Source organism: Chelonoidis abingdonii, chromosome 2, assembly GCF_003597395.2.
Source record: "Chelonoidis abingdonii isolate Lonesome George chromosome 2, CheloAbing_2.0, whole genome shotgun sequence".
NCBI classification, from domain to species: Eukaryota; Metazoa; Chordata; order Testudines; family Testudinidae; genus Chelonoidis; species Chelonoidis abingdonii.
This window is the reverse complement of record NC_133770.1, coordinates 76,489,364-76,515,961: the sequence shown is the minus strand read 5'-3', so window position 1 is coordinate 76,515,961 and position 26,598 is coordinate 76,489,364. Positions and strand designations below refer to the sequence as shown.

General features: G+C 37.7%; 1 protein-coding gene across 2 annotated transcripts in view; it reads left to right on the top strand.

Moving 5' to 3' along the window:
- The window catches only part of NEK10 (NIMA related kinase 10), a 174,724-nt gene that overhangs the window by 129,083 nt on the left and 19,043 nt on the right, over positions 1–26,598 (top strand). Inside the window, exons 26-32 of one of the 2 annotated variants that reach the window (XM_032789285.2) lie at positions 1,782–1,965; positions 2,057–2,143; positions 11,774–11,822; positions 13,462–13,499; positions 13,615–13,755; positions 20,483–20,583; positions 25,000–25,110. In XM_032789285.2, the coding sequence (XP_032645176.1) occupies positions 1,782–1,965; positions 2,057–2,143; positions 11,774–11,822; positions 13,462–13,499; positions 13,615–13,755; positions 20,483–20,583; positions 25,000–25,110 (711 nt within the window). The remainder of the gene's footprint in view (positions 1–1,781; positions 1,966–2,056; positions 2,144–11,773; positions 11,823–13,461; positions 13,500–13,614; positions 13,756–20,482; positions 20,584–24,999; positions 25,111–26,598) is intronic. The other variant, XM_032789290.2, reaches the window with a different exon arrangement.

The window sequence follows — 26,598 nt, the reverse complement described above, 5'->3', positions numbered from 1 at the left end:
GGCAAACCCACGGTTATGGGGCAAAATAATCCCCAGGTTTTAGCTGGGAATGGAGGCAGTCTACCCTCCTTCTCTAATTTAGTGTGTGTTTTATTTAGGGGATGTTCTTATTAGGGGGGGAGGAATATGTTGTGTATTTGGTTGTCATGGTTTTTATTTCCATGGCAACTGAGTTAGATTATTAGGGGATAGCCTAGCCTGCTTCAGCCGGTTAGGTGAGCTGTGTGTGTGTAAATAAATGGTAGTTTTGTTAGCTGTCTGCTGCCTGGCCTCAAGTGATTTCTTCCTAAACTGGCTGCCCCCAAGGATATAGCCTTGCTATTGCCATTTCACAGATGGAAAAATTGAGGAACAGAAAATTTTGAAGTACATAAGATTCCTTGTGAAGCCTTTGGCAGAGTTTCCTGAATCCTAGTCCAGTACTGAGCCATAAAGTTATCCTTCCCGTTAGGTGTTGCAATGGAAATTCCTGAGGATTCATTTATTTAGCCTTCTGGATTGAGTTGTAGAATTGGGAATGGGGGGAGAGAATGGAGGGAATAATCAGCTTAAACTATTGGGCAGTTTAGCACTACCATCAGTATTCAGGATTTTGACTAAGTGACCTTCAAAGGAGTGGAGGAGTTGGGATCACATTCATTTTACATGGTGAGATGACAGACACCTTAGGAAAGGTGTATGGAGAAGGTCTGAGAGTCAGTTAATATTCAGAAGGGCAAGTACCTAAGACAGCACCTTTTGTAAGTGCAGACTGTTTGGGAGAAACTTTATTGTCCCCTGAAATTACTGAATATTAAAGTACAATAATACAAATAATAAATAATAATAAAGTTAATGATTTGTTTTATGTTCTTTTTATATATTGTTCCTATCTTTTTGTATAATAGCTATTGTCTGTAAGTAAATTCATCCTTTGTTTTACATTATCCTGTTGGAGTGTTGCATGATAAAAGGGAATAGGAGATGAATAATATAAACTGGTCTGCCTTCAAAACATGTCTCATTAATATAGAGGCATAAGAGGGATCAGAGAGCTCTACTGTGTCCTGAAAAGCTATAAACAATCAGAGTGGTGGTTGGAGCATTTTATATTCATTAAAGACCTCCCTGTTATGGACAGATTCAGCACATACAGGAGACACTTATGACAGCAGTATAATTTGTATGACAATTTTTTATTTCCTTAGCTTTGTGTCAGCAATAATAGCCAGAATCAGGTTGGTTCCACTTCATGAGGTCTCTGAGGCATATACATCAAGCTTACTTTATTTATATTTTTTAATAAACTTGATTGCATTACACACTGTTATGTCAAGCAACCAGTCTGCTTTTAATTGTCCAAGCTGAAAGAGGTTAAATCTTTCAGCTTGGTTATCTGTGGGACCCGTCTATGTCTTTGTTCAATATTTCTATTTTTAAATTCAATATTTGTTCATATTTTCATATTGTTCCCCTTTTAGTTTGTAGAGAACACATATGGTGAAAAAGAGCTTTTTCAGTACTCTTTGCAACCTATTTTTGGAGCTGAAATACGATTTCTAGGACATCTTTTATATAAAAAGTAAAAATCATTTCAGACAAGTAAAAGGGCTCTACCATAAATGCAGAATCACTGGTAGGATGAGAGAGCAGGACAAGCAGCCGAGTAAGAACTATAAGTACGTTTTTATGAATTATGACTTTTTATTGTCAGATTTTATAATGAGCCTAGGACGTGGTTGTGAAAAGGAAAATTGGTAATATTTCCTTCACTTGTTCTCCTCTTTGTCCTTCATTGTTAGGAGCATTCTGAGAAGTCAAGCCTCAGCAGCAGCAGCAGTGGAGCAGCCAGTTTCAAAAGTGAATTTTCAGAAACAACTGACAATCCAACCGAAAACTTTCATCCAACATATGGAAAAGATGAAGACAGAACATGTGATGAAATCCTATCAGATGACAATTACACTTTAGAAAACTCTGAGAAAGGTAGTCCATAGCAGAAGAAACATCAGGAATGTTAGCATTCTGCTTATAGATTGGTTAAAAGCTTCTTTTCTGCTTTTATTTTTATGCACAGATGTCTTCTCTGAATTAGATGATGAGCTGGACATATCAGATAATTCCAGCAGCTCCAGTTCAAGTCCTTTGAAAGAATCTGCATTTGGTGAGTTTCTTTAAGCATGAAACAAATACACTGATTTCTAACAGTAAGACATCTGAGTTGTTCTGAAATATTTGGGTATTTTCTGATTAATTGCAAGTTCACCATCTGTTGTGAAAGCAAAGGCCCCCAGTAAAAGAAAACTAAGATAAACATTCCTTAGTGGTGCCATTCTTTCACTGCAGTATAATGCTGTTTTATTTTGTATAGCATCTTTCTTATAAGATATATTCCAATATACTAACCGCTCTTTTAAAAAGCAGATGGATAGAGAAATTGAGATGTTGTACAGGCAAAGGAGAAAAGATAAGTTTTCAGATTTGAAAAATGAGAGAGCTGGTGAGGTAGAGAGATAGAAGAAGGCTTCTCCTTATGGAGCTGCAGAGGAGAAGGCTCTTGCATCAACAACGGTGAGATTATGTGAAAGAATAAAAAGGAGGCCTATATTAGATAAACAGAGGGAGTGGAGAGAGATACAGTCTGGGTATGCATTTGAGTGTGATTGTATGGAATTGGATTATGCAGTGTGGTTAGATGTTGGAATCAAAAGAGAGTTTACTACAGAGTGTAGTTGTCTGTATGCATGCTTGGTTATTATGATTGAAAGAAAGGTGGAGTTTAGTTTGGCGTGCATGTAAATGCTGGCTTACTGGTGATTTCCTGGATTTTTAGCAATTTTATTACTAAATGGGCTCTTAATCTTTAGGTCAGAAGTAAGTGTCAGGAGGTTGCCACCCCCTTGCCCTAGCTAAATGGGAAGAGATTCTACAGGCATCCTGGTCTGGAAAAGGGAGTCGTGGTATTGAAAATCTTAATAACACCACTGTGCCAAAATCAGAAATTTCATCTCTAAGGGAATTCCAATATTTCAACCTTTGTTTTTGTCCTGAATCAGGGGATGAAAAATTGAAACAATTTTTTTTTCATGGAGTGAAAAGTTCCAAAAAGTTTTGATTCAGAAATGTCAAACTGTTTTGTTTTCTCATTTCTGATCTAAACAAAATATTTCAATATTTACATTTGTTTTTTCAGTTTGGTTTGTTGAACTGTCTCAGATTATTTAGTTTCAGTTCAATTCAGCATTAAATTGTGTTTCCCTATGGCAGTGCATTGCCTCATAGGAGTTACAGCTGATAACCCTGTTCTCCCCTATGGGATGGGCTCACTTGCTGGACTACATCTTCCATGATGCACCTGCAGACAAATGATTCCCATACACCATTCTGCTCAATCAGAGGGGAGACTGTGTTGTACTGGGAGATGCAGTCTGGCCAGGCAACAGTCCATAGGAGAGAATGAGGCCATGAGTCATCCAAACTACCATTCCCATGAGACAATTTCCCACTATAGGGAAATGCAATTTTGTGTTAAACTGACTCAAAATTAAACATTTCAGGTTTGTTCAGCAAACCAAAATATTTCAGTTTTGGTCAAACCTTCCCGAAATGACATATTTTGTTTTGGTTTTCCCAACAGAAAATCAAAATATTTGGGTAAAATCTCAATTTTCCTGAAGAATATTTCAATTTTATGGAAACTGCATGTACCATCAAAATATTGTTCAGATGGAAAATTCCTGCCCACCTGTTTAAGAACTTTGGAAGGTAGAGGAAATGCAGTTGACAAGATTTTTTGTGGGGTTTTATTCCAGGCTTCAAAAACCATTCAGAATGTTACTGTTTTGGTAGGGTTGTTACATGCAGTGCTAATTACTAGATGGTTTTCCTTATTCTCTCACACATACTGACTGATATGTCTTCTTGTTGATTTAACTGTCTAGCCAGTAGAGGAGAAACACAAAATAACTGGATAATGCTCTTTAAAATCCCTTAATAATTTTTGGAGAAGTTAGCAGTCTACATTTGAAGTTGTCATTTGTGCAGCTCTTTCAAATGCCTCATTATTTATTATCAGTTCTGGCTTATAAGTGGCGTCCCATCCCAAAAAATGTCATGTTGTATAATAAATAAATTGCTTGTGTCATAAACAGATAGCTAAGGGTTAATGTTTCTTTTACCTGTAAAGGGTTAACAAAGGGAACCAAACACCTGACCAGAGGACCAATCAGAAAACCGGATTTTTCAAAGCTCAGGGGAGGGAATGTTTGGGTCTTTGTCTTTTGTCTGTCTCTCGGCTATGAGAGGCTTCTTTCTATCTTCAAGCTTCTAATCTTCAGTTTCAAAGTTGTGAGTACAAAGGTAGCAAAACAATAGGCTTTTATATGTTTTGTTTTGTATTTACATGTGTGTAGTTTGCTGGAATGTTTAAACTGTATCTCTTTTTGAATAAGGCTGTTTATTCATTTTTTCTTTTAAGCAATTGATCCTGTATTATGGTCATCTTGATACAGAGAATATTTTGATGTCTTTTTTCTTTCTTTTTTTTATATAAAGCTTTCTTTTTAAAACCTGTTTGAGTTTTTCTCTGGTTAAGGCTAAGGAAGAAGGAGGGGGAAATCTCTTTGTGTTAGCTTGACTAGGTTTGAATCTGCATAGCCTCAGGGGGGAAGGTAAATTGCCGTCTCTGTTTTGCATTCAAGGAGTTAAGTACAGTATCGCCAGGATAACCCAGGGAGGGGGAGCTGGGGATGAGATAAAGAGGAGACAAGGGGAGGGGGTTTACTTCCCTTTGTGGTAAGACTCAGGGCTTCTGAGTCTTGGGATTCCCCAGGGAAGGGTTTGGGGAGACCAGAGGGAGCCAAAACCTGGAATTTTTGGCTGGTGGCAGCGAGATCAAATCTGAGCTGGTAATTAAGCTTAGAGGGGTTCATGCTAACTTCTCAGGTTATGAACGCTAAGGTTCAAATCTGAATAAGAAGTTATGATAGCTTGTCATTCATTTTTCTTGGCCTGTGATTTGCACACCAACAAAACATCTTCATTTGCTAATGGCTAAATAGCTCTTTGCCAAGTTTCAGCTCATCCACTGAAGTGCCTAATGGGGAAAGAATCCATCAGTTCCTCTTACATCCATTACTTTTAGTCAGAAATTCCAGAGTTTGTCACACATTTCCCCACCAAGAAAGTTTGTAACTGGTACAAAACTACTGCTCGGTTACGTTTAAGAAAAATATTTACATAAATCACACATTTGAGATCACCTGGCTGTGGTTTCTACTTAATGCTGAATATTTTCAGTGTTGGTAATAAAAGGTTGTCAAAAGTTTTTTTTTCTTCTAGGGAAAAATAAAAGGCAACTTTATATAAAAAAAAAAATAATGTTTTGGGTTTTTTAAATGTAAAGTTCCCTGATATTTATAGCATCTTTATTAGAGCTGTAAGAAATTTTTGACAATATATTTTTCAATAGAAAATGCAGCATCTAAACTGAAACTTTTCTTGGAAAAGGGTTGGTTTTGATGAATTTTTTCAACTTGAAAAAAGTTTTCAAAACAGTTTTGAAATTGTTGAAACATTTTGTTTTGACATTTTCTAAATGAAAAACTTTTTTTTTTTCTGGATCAGAATGACTTTTTGTTTTTCTCTCTCTCTCTCTCTCATATATATAGCTCCTAATTATTTACAAATAGGACATGGTCAAAATTGAAACTAAATATTTAAATTGATCCGAAACAGTTTTTTCCCCCCAGAATTTTGTTGTTGTGAACATTTTTGAGATTTTGACTTTTTGTCCTGATTTGGGAAGGAGAATTTTTCACACAACAGGTAAAACTCGTTCCCATCCAGCTCTAATGATTGTGATATGGTGTATCATTCCTATGAATATGGTTTTTCAGTATGCACCCCTAATTAATAAGTGAATAACAACATCTAGGAATTCTAGATATCACTCAGTCTCTTTCTCTGTAGGATTCCCCCTCTTCTCCCTATTTGAAACTTATGACTCTTTTGCAAAAAGGCACTTCATGCCACAATGTTCTATGGGACAGAAACTGGTGTGCAGGATAAAGTATAATACAAAAGTATTTGACCGGGATTATGGGCCAGGAGATCCGTGATATATTTAATTATATACTTTATGCCCTTAAAAAAATATCCATAAAGATAGAACTGTATTTAACAGTTATAAGAAGAAGGGGGCTGAGCTTGTAGTGCAGTCATTTTAACCTTACAAGACAGTTACCCTTAATAACTTCAAGTTTACCCTATGCAAAAAACCTTATATGCTGTAGTAATTGTTCCCGCTTCTTGATGATGCCTTGTATCTGATCTTACCATATAACTGGGTGTGCTGAGTCAGGAGTTGACCTAGTATCCTGTCACTCCAATCCCCACCAGTAGACATTAATTTGAACCTGCTAAATTGACTGAGAGTGCCAAGTAACTCAGTAGACATATAGCAGAGGGGATAATTGGGTGGGAGTAGCCCCAGCAGCTAGAATGCTATAACTGGACAGGAAGGAAGTGCTAAGGAGGAGAGTAGGTAGCCTAAAGGAAAAGGGATGTTGGCAGGACTGGCTGCTGCTAATACTGTACTGTACTGGTCCCCAGAAGGAAGTTGGGGATTCTGGTTATTGACTTAAACAGTGTGTAAATAACCCTCCAGGCTGTGGCCTGCTGAAGGAATATAATAAAGCACAGTGGTGGTAAACAACACCTGGAGTTGTTGTGATCAGTTACTGAGGCTGGAAAAGACTCTCCAGGGATCACCCTGTAACAGTCCTAAAAATCAAATAGGCTGGATATGATTATTATTTGTGTGATGGCAACATTCAAAATGTGCTGGGTGCCAGTGACATATTGTTGAAGAGTTTACAGTCTGAATGGATAAAAGAGACGCAAATGGTAAGGGAAACATATGGCCAGAAAGAGACCAGGGTGATGCTAGGTACACAGTTTTTTAATCATTATAATATATACACTGTCCCCAACTACCCTTTAAGTTAGTCATTTGTAGGTGCTTATTTTAAGTGTAAATGCACTTAATTTGTAGACAATGCTGCAGAAATGAGCAAACAGAAAAATTAAACAAGACAAATAGGAAAACCTCTAACCTAATTGTTATTTGGGTACTCCTACATAGGCCTGCTTTTACTCTAACTGTTTGATGCTGATAGGATAAAATAGTATTTGATGTTTTTACAAATTCCTCTCCTCTTATGTTCTCTGTGATGTTGGTCCTTTTATCTTATGACATTTTACTCAGTGCACCATGGTTAGCTTTAGTAATAACTAATCAGTCACCACTGAAATTGGACACTTGGTCCAAATCCGATCAGTAAATATGGATGTTTGCTTCACTTGACTTTGGCTGCTTTTTTGAAGAGGCTAGAGATCATGCTGTCTTGGGGACAGTCATCAGTTGTCTGCTCAAAAATGCTACATTAGGACAGTCAAGTACGCTTAGAAATTAGATTTTAGTCTCAATGAAGGCTATATAACAAAATTCCAAGATTTTAAACATTAAGAACATTACTCAGGTTCATCAGTCATACTATACAGATACTTGGAAACAGAATATAAAATATTACTTGGGTTGAGAACGACAAACTCTTGACTGTTTACACTTTAAAAAAAAGGTTGCTACTAGATTTTAAAACATGATAGGTAGCACAGCTTTGCCTGCTGTTTCTGGGACTTGTATGGAGGGGAGATAATTTGGGCACAACTCATTTCTCAGACCAGATGTTTTCAGCCAGAGCATCCTACTGGCAACATCAGATGTCTAAGGAGGATGATGAAGGAAATTATGGTTTTTATAGATGATGAAAATCTAGAGCTTAGTAGAAGTACAAGGGTGGTCTTTGCAAGCATTTGTATTTAAAACATGAACGGGGCAAAAATATCAACATTTCTGGTTTTTTGCTGTTGTTGTTTGGTGCCCATGTGTTTTTGTCAGATTTTCAGAGACCTGTTTTTTAAGGACTGAATCCCCAAATTACATGACCAAATTATTCAACTGAGTTTTCAAATCGGTATTTAGACATCTAACCTAGGTATTTGGCAAAACTGGGTATAGATAAATGCTGTTTTGAACACCCAAATGAAGTATGATGCACAGCTTAAATGGCTGTATCTGAAAATTAGAATTGTGCAGAAGGGGGAAAAAAGCAGAATTTCAGCCACTGCGAAAATTAGGCAAATTTAGTAAAATTTGCAGGAAGAGAAAACAAACCATTGTCCAGGTTTGTCTACTTCTCCAGAAGATGCCTGATTCTCTGTGTAACAGTGTAGCTCACTGTCTGGAATATTTTTTGAAAACTCATTTTGTTTTACCATATCATTTAACCAACACTGCAGACAAAATATTGCTGTATGAAATTGTTGTTAAAATCATTTAAAATATTTTAATTGGAAGATATTTCTTAGGTTAGACAAGAATTTAGTAATTGTTTGTTTATGATCTTCCCTGTGTCTAATACAGTGGGGATATTGTGTCTTTTGGTCACAGTTCATATCGGAATGAATCCTTTTAATTGTCTTAAGTTTATTAATAAAGAACAGAGCTTTATGTGATACTAAGCAAAGATAACAGAAACAGAAAATGGTTACAAGCAAACAAAATAACATGCTTTATAGGCCTAAAATGTAATTCTAGCAAATAGTGTCTTTTTAAACAGCTTTCTCACTTACAGCATCCCCAGCCCTTCCAATGTTCAGAGAATCAGAGAGTATTGTCCCTTTTCTTACCAGAGTGATGGATAATTAAAATGCCTTTTTACTCCCCTTATATTTCTCCAAATCCATTGTCTTTGCCTCAAGAGCCAGATAGATTCCCTAGGGTACAGACTCTGTCCTCCAGTGTGCTTAGTACACTGTTTCCTCCATGACTTATAGCTTGATTGTTTATCTTATATGTTAATATACTTTCAATATGTCAATCCACATTCCTTTATCTGTGTGTCAGGCGCGATTTATGCACTGCCTCCCAAACACATTTTAAGCATATATATCTGGCACATATACATAACTCTTTATACTCATCACGGTGTTCCTGACCAGCATGTCACTAGTTTACATATGATACCTTACAAGAAAAACTTGTATAGTACAATACTAGGTATTCAGTTGATTCAGTATAGGCCAAGACTATAACAGAGTTCAAAAAAGAACTAGATAAATTCATGGAGGATAGGTCCATTAGTGGCTATTAGCCGCAATGGGTAGGGATGATGTCCCTAGCGTCCATTTGCCAGAGGCTGGGAGTGGGCACATTCAGCACCCACAGAGTCAGTGCCTATGCAGGATGCAGTTTCTGAATGTGCAGCTATTGCCCAGGATCAACTAAAATAACTTTTAAAAAAGCTTATAAAACTATTATATATAATTAGGCTAATTTGACCTTACAACTGAGAAGATCTTAGAAAAATCATTAAAAAAAACAAATACTATTATTATTTTCCCCTCCCTCAGGCAGACCAATAATTCTTACATGAGTGCTGATTTAATTTTTCTTTCAATCCAATTAGTTTCAGGAGGCATTTTTTTAAAGAGACTACCGGACAGAAAAGCAAAGCAAAACATTCTCTCTTCCTATTTTTTATAGTCTTTTCTCCTTGTCACAATATCTTCACTTGATGTTACATGTTGTAAGCAGAGGCAAGAAGATGGTCAGACTACTGCAAGGGGAAAAATTTTTAAAACTATGTACTAGAATTTTTTATGACTTTTACTGATCTTCATGTGAGTCCTGAAGCTAAACCCTTAAATATTCCTTTGAATAAGTCTCCAATTAAAGATGGCAATCAGCAACTTTCCTGAGGCCCCATTGATTTTCTTAGAAGACCTCACAGAATTAATAGCAATTTTCATAGTATAGGGACTGGTAAAGATCAAAGTTGTGTCATTTACCTATTCTTTGAGCCAAATACCATGCAGTAGGTGTACCTGTTCTGCTGTGTACAATAGTAACAGGGAAACAAGAGAGAGGCATGACTTTTTTATTGTCAGCTCTGGCCTAAATCAAAGATGAATGGGTTCTTTTATAATTTGTCTTAAACTGAGCTCCACATGGTAGATGAGAATTTCCTTCACAATCTTTTCATTATTGGCAGGGAACCTCAAAAAGGGAAGAAAACTGTAGAGGCTATAATGCAGTAGATTTTAAGGGTATGTCTTGACTACCAACATTAAAGCACTGCTGCAGCAGTGCTTTAACGTGGTTGTGTGGTCACGGCAGAGCGACCCTTTCTTTCCTTTTCAAGATTCGCTGGCAATAATGAAAAGATCGTGAAGGAGATTGTCATCTGTCATGTGGAGCTCTGTTTAAGACAAATTATAAGAAAAAACAACACACTGGTGCACTGTCTACACTGGCACTTTACAGCGCTGAAACTTGCTGTGCTCAGGGGGGGTGCTTTTTCACACCTCTAAGCGAGAAAGTTTCAGCGCTGTAAAGTGCCAGTGTAGAGAAGGCCTCACATCTTGACATGTGCTTGAGCCTCATGGAAAAGGATTGAAATCACTTGGAAGTTTATTCAGTTTTGCAGGCTGGGCCTTTTCTGAAATCTCCTACTTTTGCTGTAGTACCGATGCAGCTCCACCAGCACTAGCCATGGTGGGAAAACTAGTTTAAGATCTGACGCAACATTTTTTAGTACCGTGTTGTCTGATTCTGAGTGACTAAACACTGCTGTTCCGAGTCAACGCTAATACTTCCATTGTTATTACCAATAGTGGAAAGATAGGTAACTCAGACAAGGGTAGAGTATACTATGAATATGCAAAAGAAAAATGGTGAAGACCTGCCTAGTTTCTGTTATTAAGATAACTTTTGATAGGATGAAATATTTCTTTGTTCTGAATGTACAGATACATTCTGCCTTCCCACACAAAATGGGGGCAAAAGGCAGTGGTCTAAACAGTTAGAATTAAAACGGTTTGCGGAGCAGTAGATAAGTTATCATCAATGGAACAGTTGTACAGAAATCTTTTCTGTCATGGCTTGTAAGTGAATAAATAATAAAGATTATGGAGGATTTCCTCCCCCCACCCTTGATGCATTGGGGAACTATGTGAATGAATGTCCTAGAATTGATTAGGAGACTACACAGTCCAGATTTAGATTTAGAGAACAGAACAGGCGCACTGGGTTCTGTTCTAGCTCTCTTACTGATTCACTGCATAATTGTAAGCAAGTCAGTTAACCTCACTGCACGTTAGCTTTTGTGTCTTTAAATCAGTGGGACTATTTGAGAAGTAAGGTACTGCTCATGTACACAAGAATGACGGAATTTGGCCGAAAGTAAAAAAGCTAAAAATTAGTGACAATTTTAAGTTTTGTATTTATTTTCTGCTCTTGTGTACTAAGACATTTCTAGCCATTACATAGGGCATTAAATATGTTTATGATATTTTATATTGTGCCATGAAAACTGAAAATTTTCTCTCTGAAAAATAGTACTCTTTCTGCAGGGAAAAAGATACATCTTAAGGTCCCAGCCTGGCAAAGACTTTCATGCATGCTTAGCTTTTAAGCAAGTGAATGATCCAATATATACAGCAGTCTTTGTGGTAGTGAGATTGTGGTTCTGATGCAGGCAGATCTTTGGTGCATCGCAAGGGGACTCAGTTCTTAAATGTGTTGTTTGAATTTTTAAGTTTAGATTTAATCCTAAAGGGATGGTGAGGAGTTAAGATTTTGGCACAGTATATCTGCTTGGAAATTGACTATATTTTATTTCTGTAAGATTAGTTCAATACAGAGAATATAACCTTTGTGCATTTGTTTCAGGTATAATTAAACGAAGTTTCAGTGCTTCTGAAAGACCACCTCAGACAAGGTATGTACAATTTTAGGTGTCAAAAATCAGATTTGGTCATCATTATTTTGAATTCCAGTTTGGATATTCCACAAAGAATTTTTTCCAGTTGTCCTGGATAAAACTTTTGTGGAGTAAACATCTTAATTACCTCAAGCTAACTGACAATCAATTAACTTGAGGTAAAAAAACTCTCCTGTCAACATACTGTTATAGATTGTCTATGCATAGAAGTTGCACCGGTTTAACAAAAGGTATGACATTAAATTTATTTAGTTAAACCAGTGCAGTTTTATGACTGGACCACCTTTATGTCAGTTCCAACTAGAACTGGTAGAAAAATGCAATTTTTTATGTCTGCAACATATTTTGAACAAAGCATATTTTTGGTGGAAAAAAATATGCATGTGTGTATTTAACTGTGCACACACGTGTCTTGTCCTTTGAAGTGCTCTAAACCAGCTAGTGCTTCTTTACAAAATTAGATGAATGTTTTGGGAAATCCATGATCTGGTAAAACAGATTCTCCTGTTGCTGTCAACATATAAATGCCTTCTTGGTCAATGGAGGAATGAGCACCAGGACGGGTACCAAGAGGCCTTGAATACTATTCCCACGTCTTTGTTAACTGACCTTAATAGTACGTAGACCTTCACAATCCTTTTTAGTGAGGCATCACAGCACTCGTCTGAGATAGGCCAAGATTATTACCACCCTTTTACAATGGAATAACTGAGGTTGTGCAAAGCTTATGCAATTTGCTCAAGATCACATACAAAGTCTTGTTAGAACCTGGAGTAGACTCTGATCAACTAATACCTTTTATCTACTAGACAAGAATGCAAATTTTCTGTTCTTTATAGTCACATAGGTAAAGTGGGACTAATAATATTTACCCGCCTACATAAAGTGTGTTGAGCTATACTGAGGAAAAAGTTTTAGATAGTTTAGCAGATTAGTGAAGGTTTTACACACTGAAGATCTGGATCTAACACTCTTTTGCTGCACATTAAATGCTCAAAAACCAAAAGGCAAATAAACAGAACCTTAAATGTATTATTGTATAAAAAACTCATGCTTTTTAAAATAGTGTCATTATTTTTTTTGGAACCTGACTCATGATTTTGGACACCTGTGGTTGTCAGTCCTGTCTGCTGCTTGTCAGAAACTTTGTAAATTAAGGAACATAGTTTTTGCACACTGCTGAAGTAAGTCGACCTCTGTTTGTGGTTTTGTGGGTCTTTTTTTGTTTTGTTTTGGACCAGATCAGAGGAAAGCTCTGCACAGTGGTACATGCACCTTACAGAGGCAGGCACAATATGTTGTTTCTTTTAACATTGTTTAATCTTGTCCCTCTCACAACCCTAATTTTCTTTACCTGTGACTATGGCCAGGATCACTTGCAGAGAGAGATTTTCATATGTATGGGGAGCAGTGTTCAAAATTATTTTAAAATGTTGATTCTGAGTCATGTAGCTGAAGCTGCTGGACTGTGCCAAAAATTGGGGAGAAAGGGATGGGATGTAGGAGATCAGGAGGAGGCAAGTGAAGGGAGCAAGGGATATTTTATATTTCCCCTATGATTTTATATTTTATTTTTTTTTAAACAAATTTATATGATTTGAAAGAAGACAATATCAAACCTACTTCTGTTTTATAGAGATTATGTTGGAGGCCTAGGATCAAGACCAAGACCAGGTAATTACATGTTTATGACAACCAGGCTTGCACTGAAATTAGTCTTACCATTTCCAAATTCTTTTAAAGTTTGTTTTAGTTGCATATACAGTATCTCCCTCTTTTATTTCTTCAGCTTTGCTGCCTCTTGATCTGCTTCTGAGAGTACCTACGCTCATGTTCAGGGCCAACGTTAAGAAAATAGAGGCATCGTTAGTGACAGGGTGGCAGTCTTATAGCCTTCCCGCTGTGGTTCTTCGCAACCTAAAAGATCATGGTAGTACTCAACAGTAACATTTTGAAGTGAAACAAATGATAGGAGAGAACAAAATTATATATGAGACAGGAACACAGTATGTGAGTGATCCTTAAGGAAACATTTTAAAAATATGAATTCCAAGAAAATTCTTCAGGGCTCTATTTTAGCATGTTTTATCCAGCACAAATTTCCATTTAATGCAGTTGGAATTTCTCCTGAGTAGGTAGTGCTGCATAGAGTCTTTGTAAGTTACAGTATGTTTGCACATATATCATCATTGGTGAAGCAGTCCTGGAGTTTCAGATGCTTTTTATTCTCACTAATATGATTTAAATACTCTGTGCTGTTACTTCACAGTGAACACTGTCACCTGGATTCAGTTGTATTTGAAAGAAAAAGATTTTGAGCAATTGGAATGTCACTCTTCATAGAGTCTCTTTCATGTACCTATAGTAACTGTTGTTTCACAGCTTTTTTGTTATTAAGTCTGTTTTGGAAATTTTAATTACACAATACAAAACACAAATTATTGCCCAATTACAACAGTGACTATTGTTTCCCCAAAAGTGTTGTAATTAGAGAGATACAAACTCTGTGAATGCACCTTGGGGTATCCAGCTAGAATATCTCAAAATCATAATGGTCTGTGAGACAACACAACTGCCCTTAGGGTAAATTAAAGAGAATGTTGATATCTCCCATTAGAAGGTTTTAGGGCCTAGGTCTAAAGTAGACTCTAAAGCATGTCTTAGAAATACCTCCATTGCAGAGATGCATGTCTGCTCCCTGGATTTCAGTACATGCATTTATGCTCTTGAGTTGGTTTCCAGATCAGATGCCCAATCTGAGAGAGCAGTTGTACAATCTTGTTTAGTAAGTTTTCCTTCCAATTTTGCTACTACAGTGGGGGTGGGCAAACTATGGCCTACGGGCCAGATCCGGCCCATCAGGGCTTTGGATCTGGCCCATGGGATTGCCACCCCCAGGGTGCTGTGGGCCCCGCGCCGCTCCTGCAAGTGGCTGGCACTGTGTCCCTGTGGCCCCTGGGGGAGGAGGGACAGAGGGCTCTGCATGCTGTCCTCGCCTTTAGGCACTGCCCCCCCAAGCTCCCATTCGCCAGGAACGGGGAACCATGGCCAATGGGAGCTTCGGGAGAGGTACCCACAGGTGAGGGCAGAGTACAGAGCCCTCTCCCCCAGGGGCCACAGGGACGTGGTGCCGGCTGCTTCCGGGAGTGGCATTGCGCAGGGCCAGGGCAGGCAGGGAGCCTGTCTTAGCACCGCTGCGTGCTGCTGCCACCCTGGAGCAGCTAGAGGTAAGCAGCGCTGGGCCGGAGCCTGCACCCTGAACCTCTCCTGTACCCTGCACCCACCCCCCTGAGCCCCCTCCCGCACTCCGTCCTGCACCCCAACCCCCTGCCTCAGCCCTACATTCATGGCCCTGCATGCAATTTCCCCAGCCAGATGTGGCCCTTGGGCCAAAAAGTTTGTCCACGCCTGTACTACTATCTAATCCCCTGAGAGTATGTGGATCTATACTGACAATCTGATGACTAAGCTCTTTATTTAAGATCCAGAAGTGATAATGTATATGACTTGTAAATGTGCAGCATTAGAAAGTCATAAGTTGTAATTGATTTATCATGTAGGAATTACAGAACTTTAAATCTGATGTATATTAAAATCCCTTTACGCTATTCTGGCAGGCAGAACAGTGTAGAGGGGGCCTATGTGAAAATAAGAATTGTGCCAGTGTTAAATCAATTGTATCTTCTGACTTTCTGTGAATCAGTTTTTATTTGCAGAAGACATAATATATAGTTGTATGCTTTAGTCTTTTAAAATGGTCTAAAGCTTGGTCGGCAATATTTTTTCTAATGATCCTTAAAGTTTGAATTCATATTTTTCCATGGAGCACAAATAAATTATTATTATGCCACTATCGTTCAAAAGGTAAATGCATAGTGCTCTTTAATGAAGCAAAGTTAGCTTTTCATTGTGTAGTACATAAATCGGGGTTTAGTATATTCTTCTTAGTAAATAGCTCAGCAATACTAGTTCATTTAAGAAGGCTAGTAAATTTGTTTCCTATCAAGCTGCCTGTGGTTAATCTATATCTGATATATCATTGAGGAAGGGAGGGAACAAATCACATAGGAGTTTGAGATTACTTGCTGGCTAGCAAATGAACATTTTTGCTTCAAAACAAGTAAACAGCCTTTTAACTGTTATTCTTAAGGGAAAAACACTAAGAACATTTAGTTACTTACATTTGGGCACCAACAGAAAGAAAATGTATCACTGCACCAGGCAATTTTGGCTACTCCATCAAATTCCTATGACATGGATATATAATATATTATAGCCTATAGACTATCACAAGAATAATGTTGGAGGTGTCTGTGCTGTAATGACTATTTTTGAGCAGAAGGCATAACACTGTTTACCCTTTGGCTATCATGTCTGTTTTAGGCTATCTCTAGGCCTTTTTGCATTACTATTATTAATTTTTCTAATTTGGTTAAGATATTCTTACTCTATCATCTCACCTGCCTTGTCAAATTCCAGTTCTTCCTCAGTCTTATCTCAGGGTGAATGCCACTTCCTGATTTCCAGGAGTGAGATTCTTTCTCTCCATTGGTCTTTTCCACAATTCCAAACTCCTCCTCCTCCCAGCTTGTCTTTAGGTTCTTACCAAGCAGTGTCTTAAAATGCCCTCTTGTCATCTTTGGGTACATGTATAGAGGAGCAAAACTGACCATACATACCTATCTATAAGTGATCTAGTGAGTTTTCATGACACAGCTCAGAAATCCAAGACAGTAGCTTTGGGAGGAGATACATTCATAAACACCAATTTCATGTATGTAACCTACTTATGCTGAAAGTCATATACTTCAGTATAATCTACACACATCCTCTTATTGGATGGTTTCACAAAGCTGTAAATCAAAAAAATTACAATACAGTTGTAATATAAATGTACAGTAGAACCTCAGAGTTACAAGCTGACTGGTTAACCACACACCTCATTTGGAACTGGAAGTACGCAATCAAGCAGCAGCAGAGACAAAAATAAATAAATAAAAATGTAAATACACTACAGTATTGTGTTATATGTAAACTACTAAAAAAAAGCGAAAGTTTGAAAAAAGATTTGACAAGATAAGGAAACTGTTTCTGTGGTTGTTTCATTTAAATTAAGATGGTTGAAGCATCATTTTTCTTCTGCATAATAAAGTGTCAAAGCTGTATTAAGTAAATGTTCAGTTGTAAACGTTTGAAAGAACAACCATAACATTTTGTTCAGTTACAAACATTTCCGAGTTACGAACAGCCCATTCCCGCACCATTCATAACTCTGAGGTTCTACTGTGTTTTGCCCAGGCAAAAATATAGCTCCTATCAATGCATAACTTCCTCTAGTTGTATTTCATGAATGAATCAATACTACAGATTGAGTAGAATAACAGATAGCAATGATCTAGCTTAAGGAAAGCATGCAAATCTAGTTAATATGTTCATGCAATAAAATTGGAAAATTCAGCTTCTCTTTCTCTTTGTTGTAAATAATTCAGTTATTAACAATTGGTTTTACATTTCTTTCTTGCAATAACTAATTTAATACATTATTCATAATAAGTAAAAGACTTAAAAGAGGTGATGTGATCTTAATTCTAAAACTATGAATGATTGCTTTTGTTAAAAAAAATTACTTTGAATTTTTTTTTTGTCCCAATTCCTCCAATTTTTCTGTCAGACACAGTTCTGGATTATCAAACAGAGATTCAACAAGTGCATCAGTAAAAATCCACCTTTGCAAACACAGTGAAGCAGTTAAGGTCCATGCACCAGATATGTGTAGTTTTTTGTATGCATACCTATTGCCTCCTGTATTTGAAAATTTGACCCATAATATGTGCTGAAGTTATAACTCTGACTAAAGAAAAATTAAAATTCAAAACACTAATTAAAAAAAAAAGATTGTTGGCTTCTGTTCCCAGTGAGGGTGAGAAACTGGAGATAATGCATAGGGGCATGATTTTCTGAAATTTTAAGAGAGAAATACTTTATAAACCACATAAAACTATAACTTCTAAATTTGTAAGGTCTGTACTCAGTATCCTGAAACCAGGGCCAGCTCTGGCCATTTCGCCGCCCCAAGCACGGCGGCACACCGCGGAGGGGCACTCTGTCACGTACCTGCGGAAGCTCCATCGGAGCCGCAGGACCAGCGGACCCTCCGCAGGCACGCCTGCAGGAGGTCCACCGGAGCTGCCTGCCGCCCTCCCGGCAACCAGCAGAGCGCCCCCCGCGGCATGCCGCCCCAAGCATGCGCTTGGCGCACCGGGGCCTGGAGCCGGCCCTGCCTGAAACAAGCTTACTTCTGTGACCAACGGAAAGGAGTGTGAGTGTGTGTGTGTGTGTGTGTGTGTGTTTAAAAAACCCAATGACTTTCATGAGTACATCTCATACATGTATACGTGGGGATTAAATCTGTATTTGCATCTGGTGTTTTCTATAACCCATACTCAGCTTTTTATCAATATTCAATTCATCCAGCATCTGAAAGTTTGAGGTCTTAAAGCCAATTATCCCTGCATATTAATAGATGAGGGTAGCTCTGCTTGTATGAATCTCCACTCATGTATATGTAGTATGATGGACTATGAAACAGAGTAAATTGATGCTATAGAAAATGTTAATTTTATTGATAAAATGCCCCATGGCAAGGTGTTCAAGGTGCTGCACAATTAAAATATATAGCAAAACTACAATTAACAGACAATACAAAAAACAAATAAAACACTAAAAAGATATAATGATGTCATTAAGCAGGAGTCATACACAGGAGCTGACAGGGATTTCAGGTGGAAACACCTGCTGTGTCTTCAGTAGTTTTTTAAAAAGTGAGGCAGGCATTGTCTGAGGGGGATGTCAAGGGAAGTAAGTTTCATCTCCCCAGGGCCACCACAAAGGACTCAGCTACCTGCTGGTGCAAGTCATTATTATCAGTGCCATGTGTACTCCATGGCACTCAGAGAACCAATTTTATGGCAACAATTGGAATTTCGCACATCAATCTTTGCAAACCAAGAATTATTGATCCCTTGGCACCATACAAACACACACAAATCTGGCTCATAGTTTAAAATACTCAGAAGTAAAATTCAACAATAATTTTTATAGTGATTATTTTTGAGATTCTTTTCTTTCTTTTTTTTTTTTTGCTGTGCTTTCCAGGCCTTGATTCCTGTGATGTTGTCTAGCCTGTTTCAAAACCTCCTTTTTTACAAGGGTGCCAAGGAAGGGAGTCCTTTTAGCTGGCTTCAGGGGTTCCCCTCTCTGGTTTTAGGCACACAGCTGCTGCCCTGTGTGTGTGCATTTATATGTGTGTATATATTTTATATGCATAACTATAATCTGTGGACATAGACATAAATAGTATTTGTGTATATGTATGCATACAAAATATGTAGAGCAAGTACACTAACACCATATGATACATAATTCTGCTTATTTGCTAGGATGCTGAGATACACTTGCCATGGGGACTATAGATTTGAAATCTCAATTATATATATATGTATATGTACCTATCTCATAGAACTGGAAGGGACCCTGAAAGGTCAAGTCCAGCCCCCTGCCTTTGCTAGTAGGACCAAGTACTGATTTTGCCCCAGATCCCTAAGTGGCCCCTTCAAGGATTGAACTCTCAACCCTGGGTTTAGCAGGCCAGTGCTCAAACGACTGAGCTATTCCTCCCTCCCCTTGCCCCCAACATTGCATTAACACTTCTCTGGGCAGAGGATAGGGGAGTGAAATGATGGGCTTCATTTACAGCATTGCATTTTGATTAGCATCTATGGCCTTTTACATTATGCGATATATGCCAATTATTTAGTAATATACTTACTATGATGATGATATCTAGAGGGCCTTTAACAAGTTCCTACATAGCCTGTCCTGAATTATTTTTTGTCTGTCAGCCAAAATGGTATCTGGCAGGAACAGGGAATTCTGACAAATAACTACCATTTTCATTGAGTTAGGCAATGAACAGAAAAGATGAGGAAATCCATTGTCTCACATTCTCATTGAGGTGTTCTCAAAAGCTGATGTGGCTAGATACTGGAAAGAAAAGTTCACTGTTACAAGGAAAATATGGTACAATAAGTGGGAATAAAACTATTTTGTGAAAAGAATACTTCCATACTATCTACATAAGACATATTATAATTTCTAAGGTAAAAGAGATGCTTGTTAATAGTAATAAAATATTTGAAAGCAAAGGAGCATGTGTTAATAGGTGTGCAAAATAACTGATAGTTTGCCACAATTAAAATCAGAGGACTGTGTTTATTATATCGTTAGGTAACCCTACACAAAAAATTGAAAAGGCTTTTATGAGTAGCAAAATATATTTACACCTCTTCACTGCCAAATAATCTGTTTTAGTTTGAATGAAGCAGAGGAAGTGATTTTACCTTTTGAATTTATGATTAATAAGGCTATCTAACTTGTAAGGTTTTTAGTTTAACCCTTTTATCCTTTTGCAATGTTAGAACTGATCTCAGACTTGGACATTATTGGGAAAAGTCAGAGATTAAAAGGCAAAGGACTATTTTGGTCTAGATTTCATATAGAAACAACAATTTTAAAGAATAATTTATACACACTAGTGATACGTCCTGGAAAAACAACAAAATGGGCTCTCCTCCTGATTGTAACATTATCATCTGCAGCATCTGCAGGGATTGCTGTGTCACAAAGGAAAGTGCGCCAGATCAGTGACCCTATTCAGCAGATTCTAATTCAGCTGCACAAAATAATCTACATCACTCAGGTATGCATTTCTGCTGCTTCAGAACACTCCGTCCTCTTTGTTTGCTTGTTGATGCCAAAATGATTGTACTACAGTGTTGCTATTTTAGTTGCTCTTCTTTAAAAACAACAGAACCTGACATTTTTACAGATGGCATGATCTAAAAAAAAAGACTTTAAATAGAAACTAACATTGAATATTAGTATGTGGAGGATGGTAATAATTGAGTCATATTAAGAAATGCCACTGGCTCACCTCATTAAAATGGATTTTATACAGAAACTTATTTTAATAACATTTTGTCATGCCAGTAATATGAGTATTGTATTTCAAATGACTTAATATAAAACACTGACACAGATTTCATGAAATGCTTTTATTCTTATAGTCATTTTTAAGAGTTTCCTATTATTTCTAACACAGTACTTCAAATGCTGAATGCATTAGTTGGCTTAAATATTTTGAATTTAAATACAGTTTCTATTCTGACTTAATGCTAATTGAAGAAATTCAGTGTTTAATATTTAAAGAGAGTAGAAGCTCTGATTTCAAACTGGTACTAAAGCAAAACTGTAACTAGTATAAATCTCTTAGATTGTACTCTCAAACTGTTAGTATAACAAATGATTTCACTCTCCAGCAGCATGGCTACAACTCAGTAGTAAAGGTCACAATTACTAATTTTAAATAAATGCCAACTTACCCCCCAAAATTCACAGTTTATACTTGGCAAGATGTGCTTATCACCACTGGAGCTTTCAGATTGCTGACCAAAGTTGGTTCAATTTTCTTTTAAAATAGAACAGCCAAAGTGAATTTATGTGTATCTCACGTAGTAGGACTCGTTAACCTATTTTACATCCTTGAAATTATTATACCTGTCATAAAAGTGAAAAATGCTGGAAGTGAATCCCCTCGGCCAAAGAAAAGAAACTTCTCCTTAAATTAAAAAAAATGAACTGATTGAATTTTATAGAATTTAATGCCAGCTTGACAGTGTGGCAAGTCCTCTGTATGCTAAAGAAGAGATAAGGAGCTGTGCAATCTTCCCTACTCTGCCCTATCAATGTGCCTTAGTTGTGTGTTGGAGGGCCCACCTGGAGAGATAAGCAAGTATTTCAGGCTCCATACTCATTAAATACCAATCTCTCTTCTCAGAGGGCCCTCAGAGACATTAATTAAAACCATTTGTGGTTATCATAGTATGGACACCTGATAACTAAGAATGGGCAGCGCTCACCAGGCTCACTTCAGACAGTCCACTGAACAGATAGTAAAAATGTTGATACTGTTGCCTCTTTTCGACCCACGTGGCTAGTCAGAGTTTGGGGCTCTGGGGATATTCTAGTTGGTGATAGTCAGGTATTTCTTTGATGCAGTTTTGTTTGTTTATAGAAAATGTATAAACATCCTGTGTCTGTGAGCACAGAAGGAACCAAAGAGTAGGAAGTAGCTTCTTTTGCTCACAGAACCAAGAACACTCTTTTCAATCTGCACCCTTGGCCCAAAAACCACTCCCCAGGTTTCTGCCAGAATCAGACACCATGCTTTCAAATGCTCGTTCAGGCTGTCTGTTTGTTTCTCAGGCTATGTCTACACTAGAGAGTGTACAGTGGCGCAACTGTACCAGTGCAGCTGCGCTGCTGTAAGATCACTTGTGTAGCTGGTCTAGGATGGTGGGAGAGAGCTCTCCTGGCAACATAATTAATCCACCCCGAACAAGCAGCAGTACCTATGTTGGTGGGAGAAGCTCTCCCACCGACATAATACTGTGCACACTAGTGCTTATGCCGGTGTAATTTATGGTGCTCAGGGGGGTGGTGTATTCACAGCCCTGAGCGACGTAAGTTTTGCTAACATAATGGTAGTATAAACATAGCCTCAAGCTTTGTCTACACTGCACCTCTGTAAGGTCTCCCGTGTAGCCACTCTATGCCGGTAGGAGAGAGTTCTCCTGCCAGTATAACTGAACCACCGCCAACCAGCAGTGGTAGCTATGTTGGCATGAGAGTGTCTCCCCCGAACATAGCACTGTCCACAGTGGCGCTTTTGTCGGTGAAACTTCAGTTGGTCAGGGGTGTTTTTTCATACCCCGACCGACAAAAGTTTTACCGACAAAAGTCTGGTGTAGACAAAGCCTCAGTCTTCCCTCATTTTTATTTGTTCTGCATCCCCCTGACACACCCACCCACTCTGGTCACAATGCCCCAAGAAACTCTCCCATCCACATTGTGCTAGTTTCTGGCCAGACAGGTCTTGTTTTCCGTGTGCCCTCCTAAGCGTTTGTTACAGCTATCTGAAGTGAAGGGTACATTCCCACCCAGTCTCAAAATGCTTTGTAATCCAAGCAGTCCCCAGGATCTCTCAGCAGTAACAATGCTTTCAATCTGGGCTAGATTTGAAATGGTGACCTATAGATGAAAGGCTCTATGCCTTGTAACCAGATCCCTTGAGAGTTCCAATCCTCCTCATTATTTGTTTATTTTTTACAGATCTGAGGAAGAACAGACTTTAAATATGTAGCTGGCTTTTAAAATGCTCAATTGCAGATCTCAACTGACAACTAGAAGCTGAAGTTTACAAGGGAGAGTTCTTATTGCTGGTTCTTGGCTGCCAGCAGTCTTTCCAATCCAGTTTCCATGGAAACAGGTTTTGTTCTGGTCTCTGAAAAATAATATAAGAACAAGTTTTAAAAAAACATTATATAAAACCTTGGCCTTATTTTCACTGATCTAACATCTGATTTCATGGAAACAGAATCTGGAATCAGACAGCAGCAGCTGAGACAACTCTGGTTATTTTCGGTTGCAGCTGACTGTTCCCTAAACCCCTGTACCTAACAATGCCCCCAACATGTGCACGTATTTGGTATTAATTCACACAGTATCACATGCTTCCGCTTACTTGTAGGATTAGAAACATTCATCATCTGATTGGCTGAAAGTTTTTAAGGGTTTACAACACAACATATGAAAGACAATGTCTACGTGAAAAGAAAGCAGCATATGTCTGGATGTAACTGGTTCTGATGAAGCCCTTTATACTCAGAATCAGATCCTGATCTCATTTTTGCCTGTGTAAATCAGGAATAACTCCATTAAAGTCAATATAATTGTTCTGGATTTATACCAATGTAATAACCATGGTTATTCCCAGAAAAATACAAAAAAAACCCAAGTAGACTTTATAGCTAGATTATGTGGGGATGGCCTGAATAATGCTCAAACCTTTCATGTATCAAAAAGTTTCCATTTAGTTGTAATTGGCATTTGTTCGTATACATTTATGAAGTGTAACATGGGTTAAATCACATCTATGACATATAACCCTGGTCCCAACACTCTGAACACAAAGATCCTGATTCATCACTGAGTTATACCCTGTGTAACTATTTGCACCAGTGCACTGTGATCGTGTCACGTGCTACCAAATCAGAATGGTAGTTTTACACCCTCTGTGCACAGGGATAAATGATTATACAAAGTACCAGGCAGTGGAGAATTAAGCCCAAAGTGTAATATGTGTTGTAAGATGACTCTATCTTCCACATTGGAATGATGACAGATATAATTAAAAAGCTTCCCTGACAAAAGGACCTGACTAACCATTGGGACTTTACATTTATTTTTAGAGCACAAAGGTAATTTAAAAATTCGAACACAAAAAGATTTCATCTTTCATAAAGAAGAGAGTTCAGAGGATCCTCCTATAAGAGACCTGTTTACACCTTCTGAAAGATGCAGCATGTTTTTCTTTGTTAAAGAGAGAAAAGGAGGGGATTTTTTCCTGTATGGGTATAAAGTCAAAACCTTTCTGGATACTTTATAGACAAGTAAAATATAAAGTTCCTGTCCTGGAAAGCTTACAATAGAAAGGCCAGATTCAGCCACACTTTATCATATTGAGTAGTACATTGGGGCCTTAAGCAAAGCCCATTGAAATAAAGGGGAAGATTCCCGTTCACTTTATTTTGCATTGCATCAAGGCCTTATCCTCATATATAGTTCCACTGATTTCAATCCTGGTAACTCAAAATAACCAACACAAAATTCAGCCCAAGCCTGCTCCTCAGGATCTGTTCTTCCTAGGGTTCCTCCCTTAAGACTACCTAGTCCCAGATGTTAGATTATTTTGACCAGTGGGGCCACTCCTACCCCCTCTATATCCATTATCAATATAACAAGCTACACCTGTCACAGTGAGCCCAGTTACCATCTCTTCAGGTTCCAACACCTTCTAACAAATGGGTGAACAAAACATTATTACAATATGCATTGTTTCAGATTCTATACAGTAGTTTATTGCTTGGGCTATTAAATATCAGTGTCTACATATACAGTGTAACTACCAATTTTAAAAATTAACGTTGTAGGAAATGTGGCCTATAGAGGAGTCAAAATTGAGAGGTGATAACAGCTGTTTCTCTATCCCCCATAGCTTCCTCCAGCTTTACACTGCAACTTGAAAAGAAGAGTTATTGAAAGATTCAAGAAATCGCTCTTCAGCCAACAGAGCAATCCTTGTAACTTGAAACTGGAAGTTAAAAAGGTGCAGTATTGTGAGACGTTGTGATTGTCATCTCTTTTCTGTTTGAATTATGCTATATGAATTAATTAGGGGGGGGAGAGAAAATCTTTATAAAAGTTAATTAAGATGCTCTGAACTGTATGTGTTCTTCATATTCATCTTCTATTTTAGTCATGAAAAATAAGTATCTGATTCAACAAAAACTTGAGAAAATTAATAATGTTTCTAGTAAACAATTTTTAGTTAGTATCACAAAAACTTTGATTAATTTGAATTTTTTTCCAATTTTGATGGAAAATGTTTAGGCAAATATTTTATCCACCTTTTAGTTGACGGTCTGAAGGTCTCCTAGATAAGCAGTGATACAGAATAGTTTTAGATTTTGCCTTTGATCAGAGGCACGCACATTGAAAATGGAAAGATCCAGCCAGCTGCTAATAAACAAAACATAAAATCCACCTCCTCAGAGATCAGAGAACTTGTTTTTCCTTTCATGGATCAGATCAGGATAGTAGCAGGGAGGGATTTAAAATAAAACAGCGGGAGATCAAAACAGTCACATAGAAGTTTTCTGAAATTTATTTTATAACATAATATGATGATTCTCATATCTTTATTTTATAAATATGAAATAGAATTTTTTTTCAGTTCCAGGCATAATGCTTAAAGGAAAATGAGAAGGGGGTTGGACTAGATGATCTCCTGAGGTCCCTTCCAACCCTAATGATCTATGATACATTAATGCTTGTCTAATTTTTTTAAATGAAAATGCTTCCCCCACTCAATAGTCTCAAAAATGGGCCTCTGTTAGCATAAATATTTTATTAATTATTTACCAAGAAATGTTTCACAATACAGAACAAACAGGGTTGCATTTTTATCATTTATCCTTCCCTTTTCTTGTCCTAGGATCAAATTGCAACTATTTGTGTTTAAACTGAGGGGAAGAAAAAGGCTAACTTTTTGTGTTGAAGGCTAATAGAGCTGGATTATGTCAACTCCTGTTACATTACCATTAGCCTGCCAATATTCTGGTATTTTGGAACATCATCTTTCTACTCAAAGCATGAACTCTTAGAAAGCACTGAAACTGCCCAATGCTCTTGAAGCCAAATTATCCTTCCTAATTGCTGAGTAAATAGTCTGTTAGCAATAATTCAGTGTCATCACTTGAAAATTACTGCAGACTTGCAAGCATTAAAGGATATTTTTTCTGGTCAGATATAGATTCAGCCTTTGTGATTCTGGGCCATGTACACAGAAGCATTAAGGTACAAGAAGATGATGATCCTTTTCTGTGGGGAGACAGTATTTGGAAGACTGAATTCAGTTCTGAATATCTCCCTCCCAGTATTTAGAAGACTGAATTCAGTTCTGAATATCTCCCTCCCGGTAGGCAAGTTGAAAGCAGTTAATAGAACAATGAAAAATGTTCCGGGGCCTGAGAGGACTGATGGATGAGGAAGAAGTAAAAGCTAAATATTTGAAAGTCAGTGGGAGTTGGGTGGC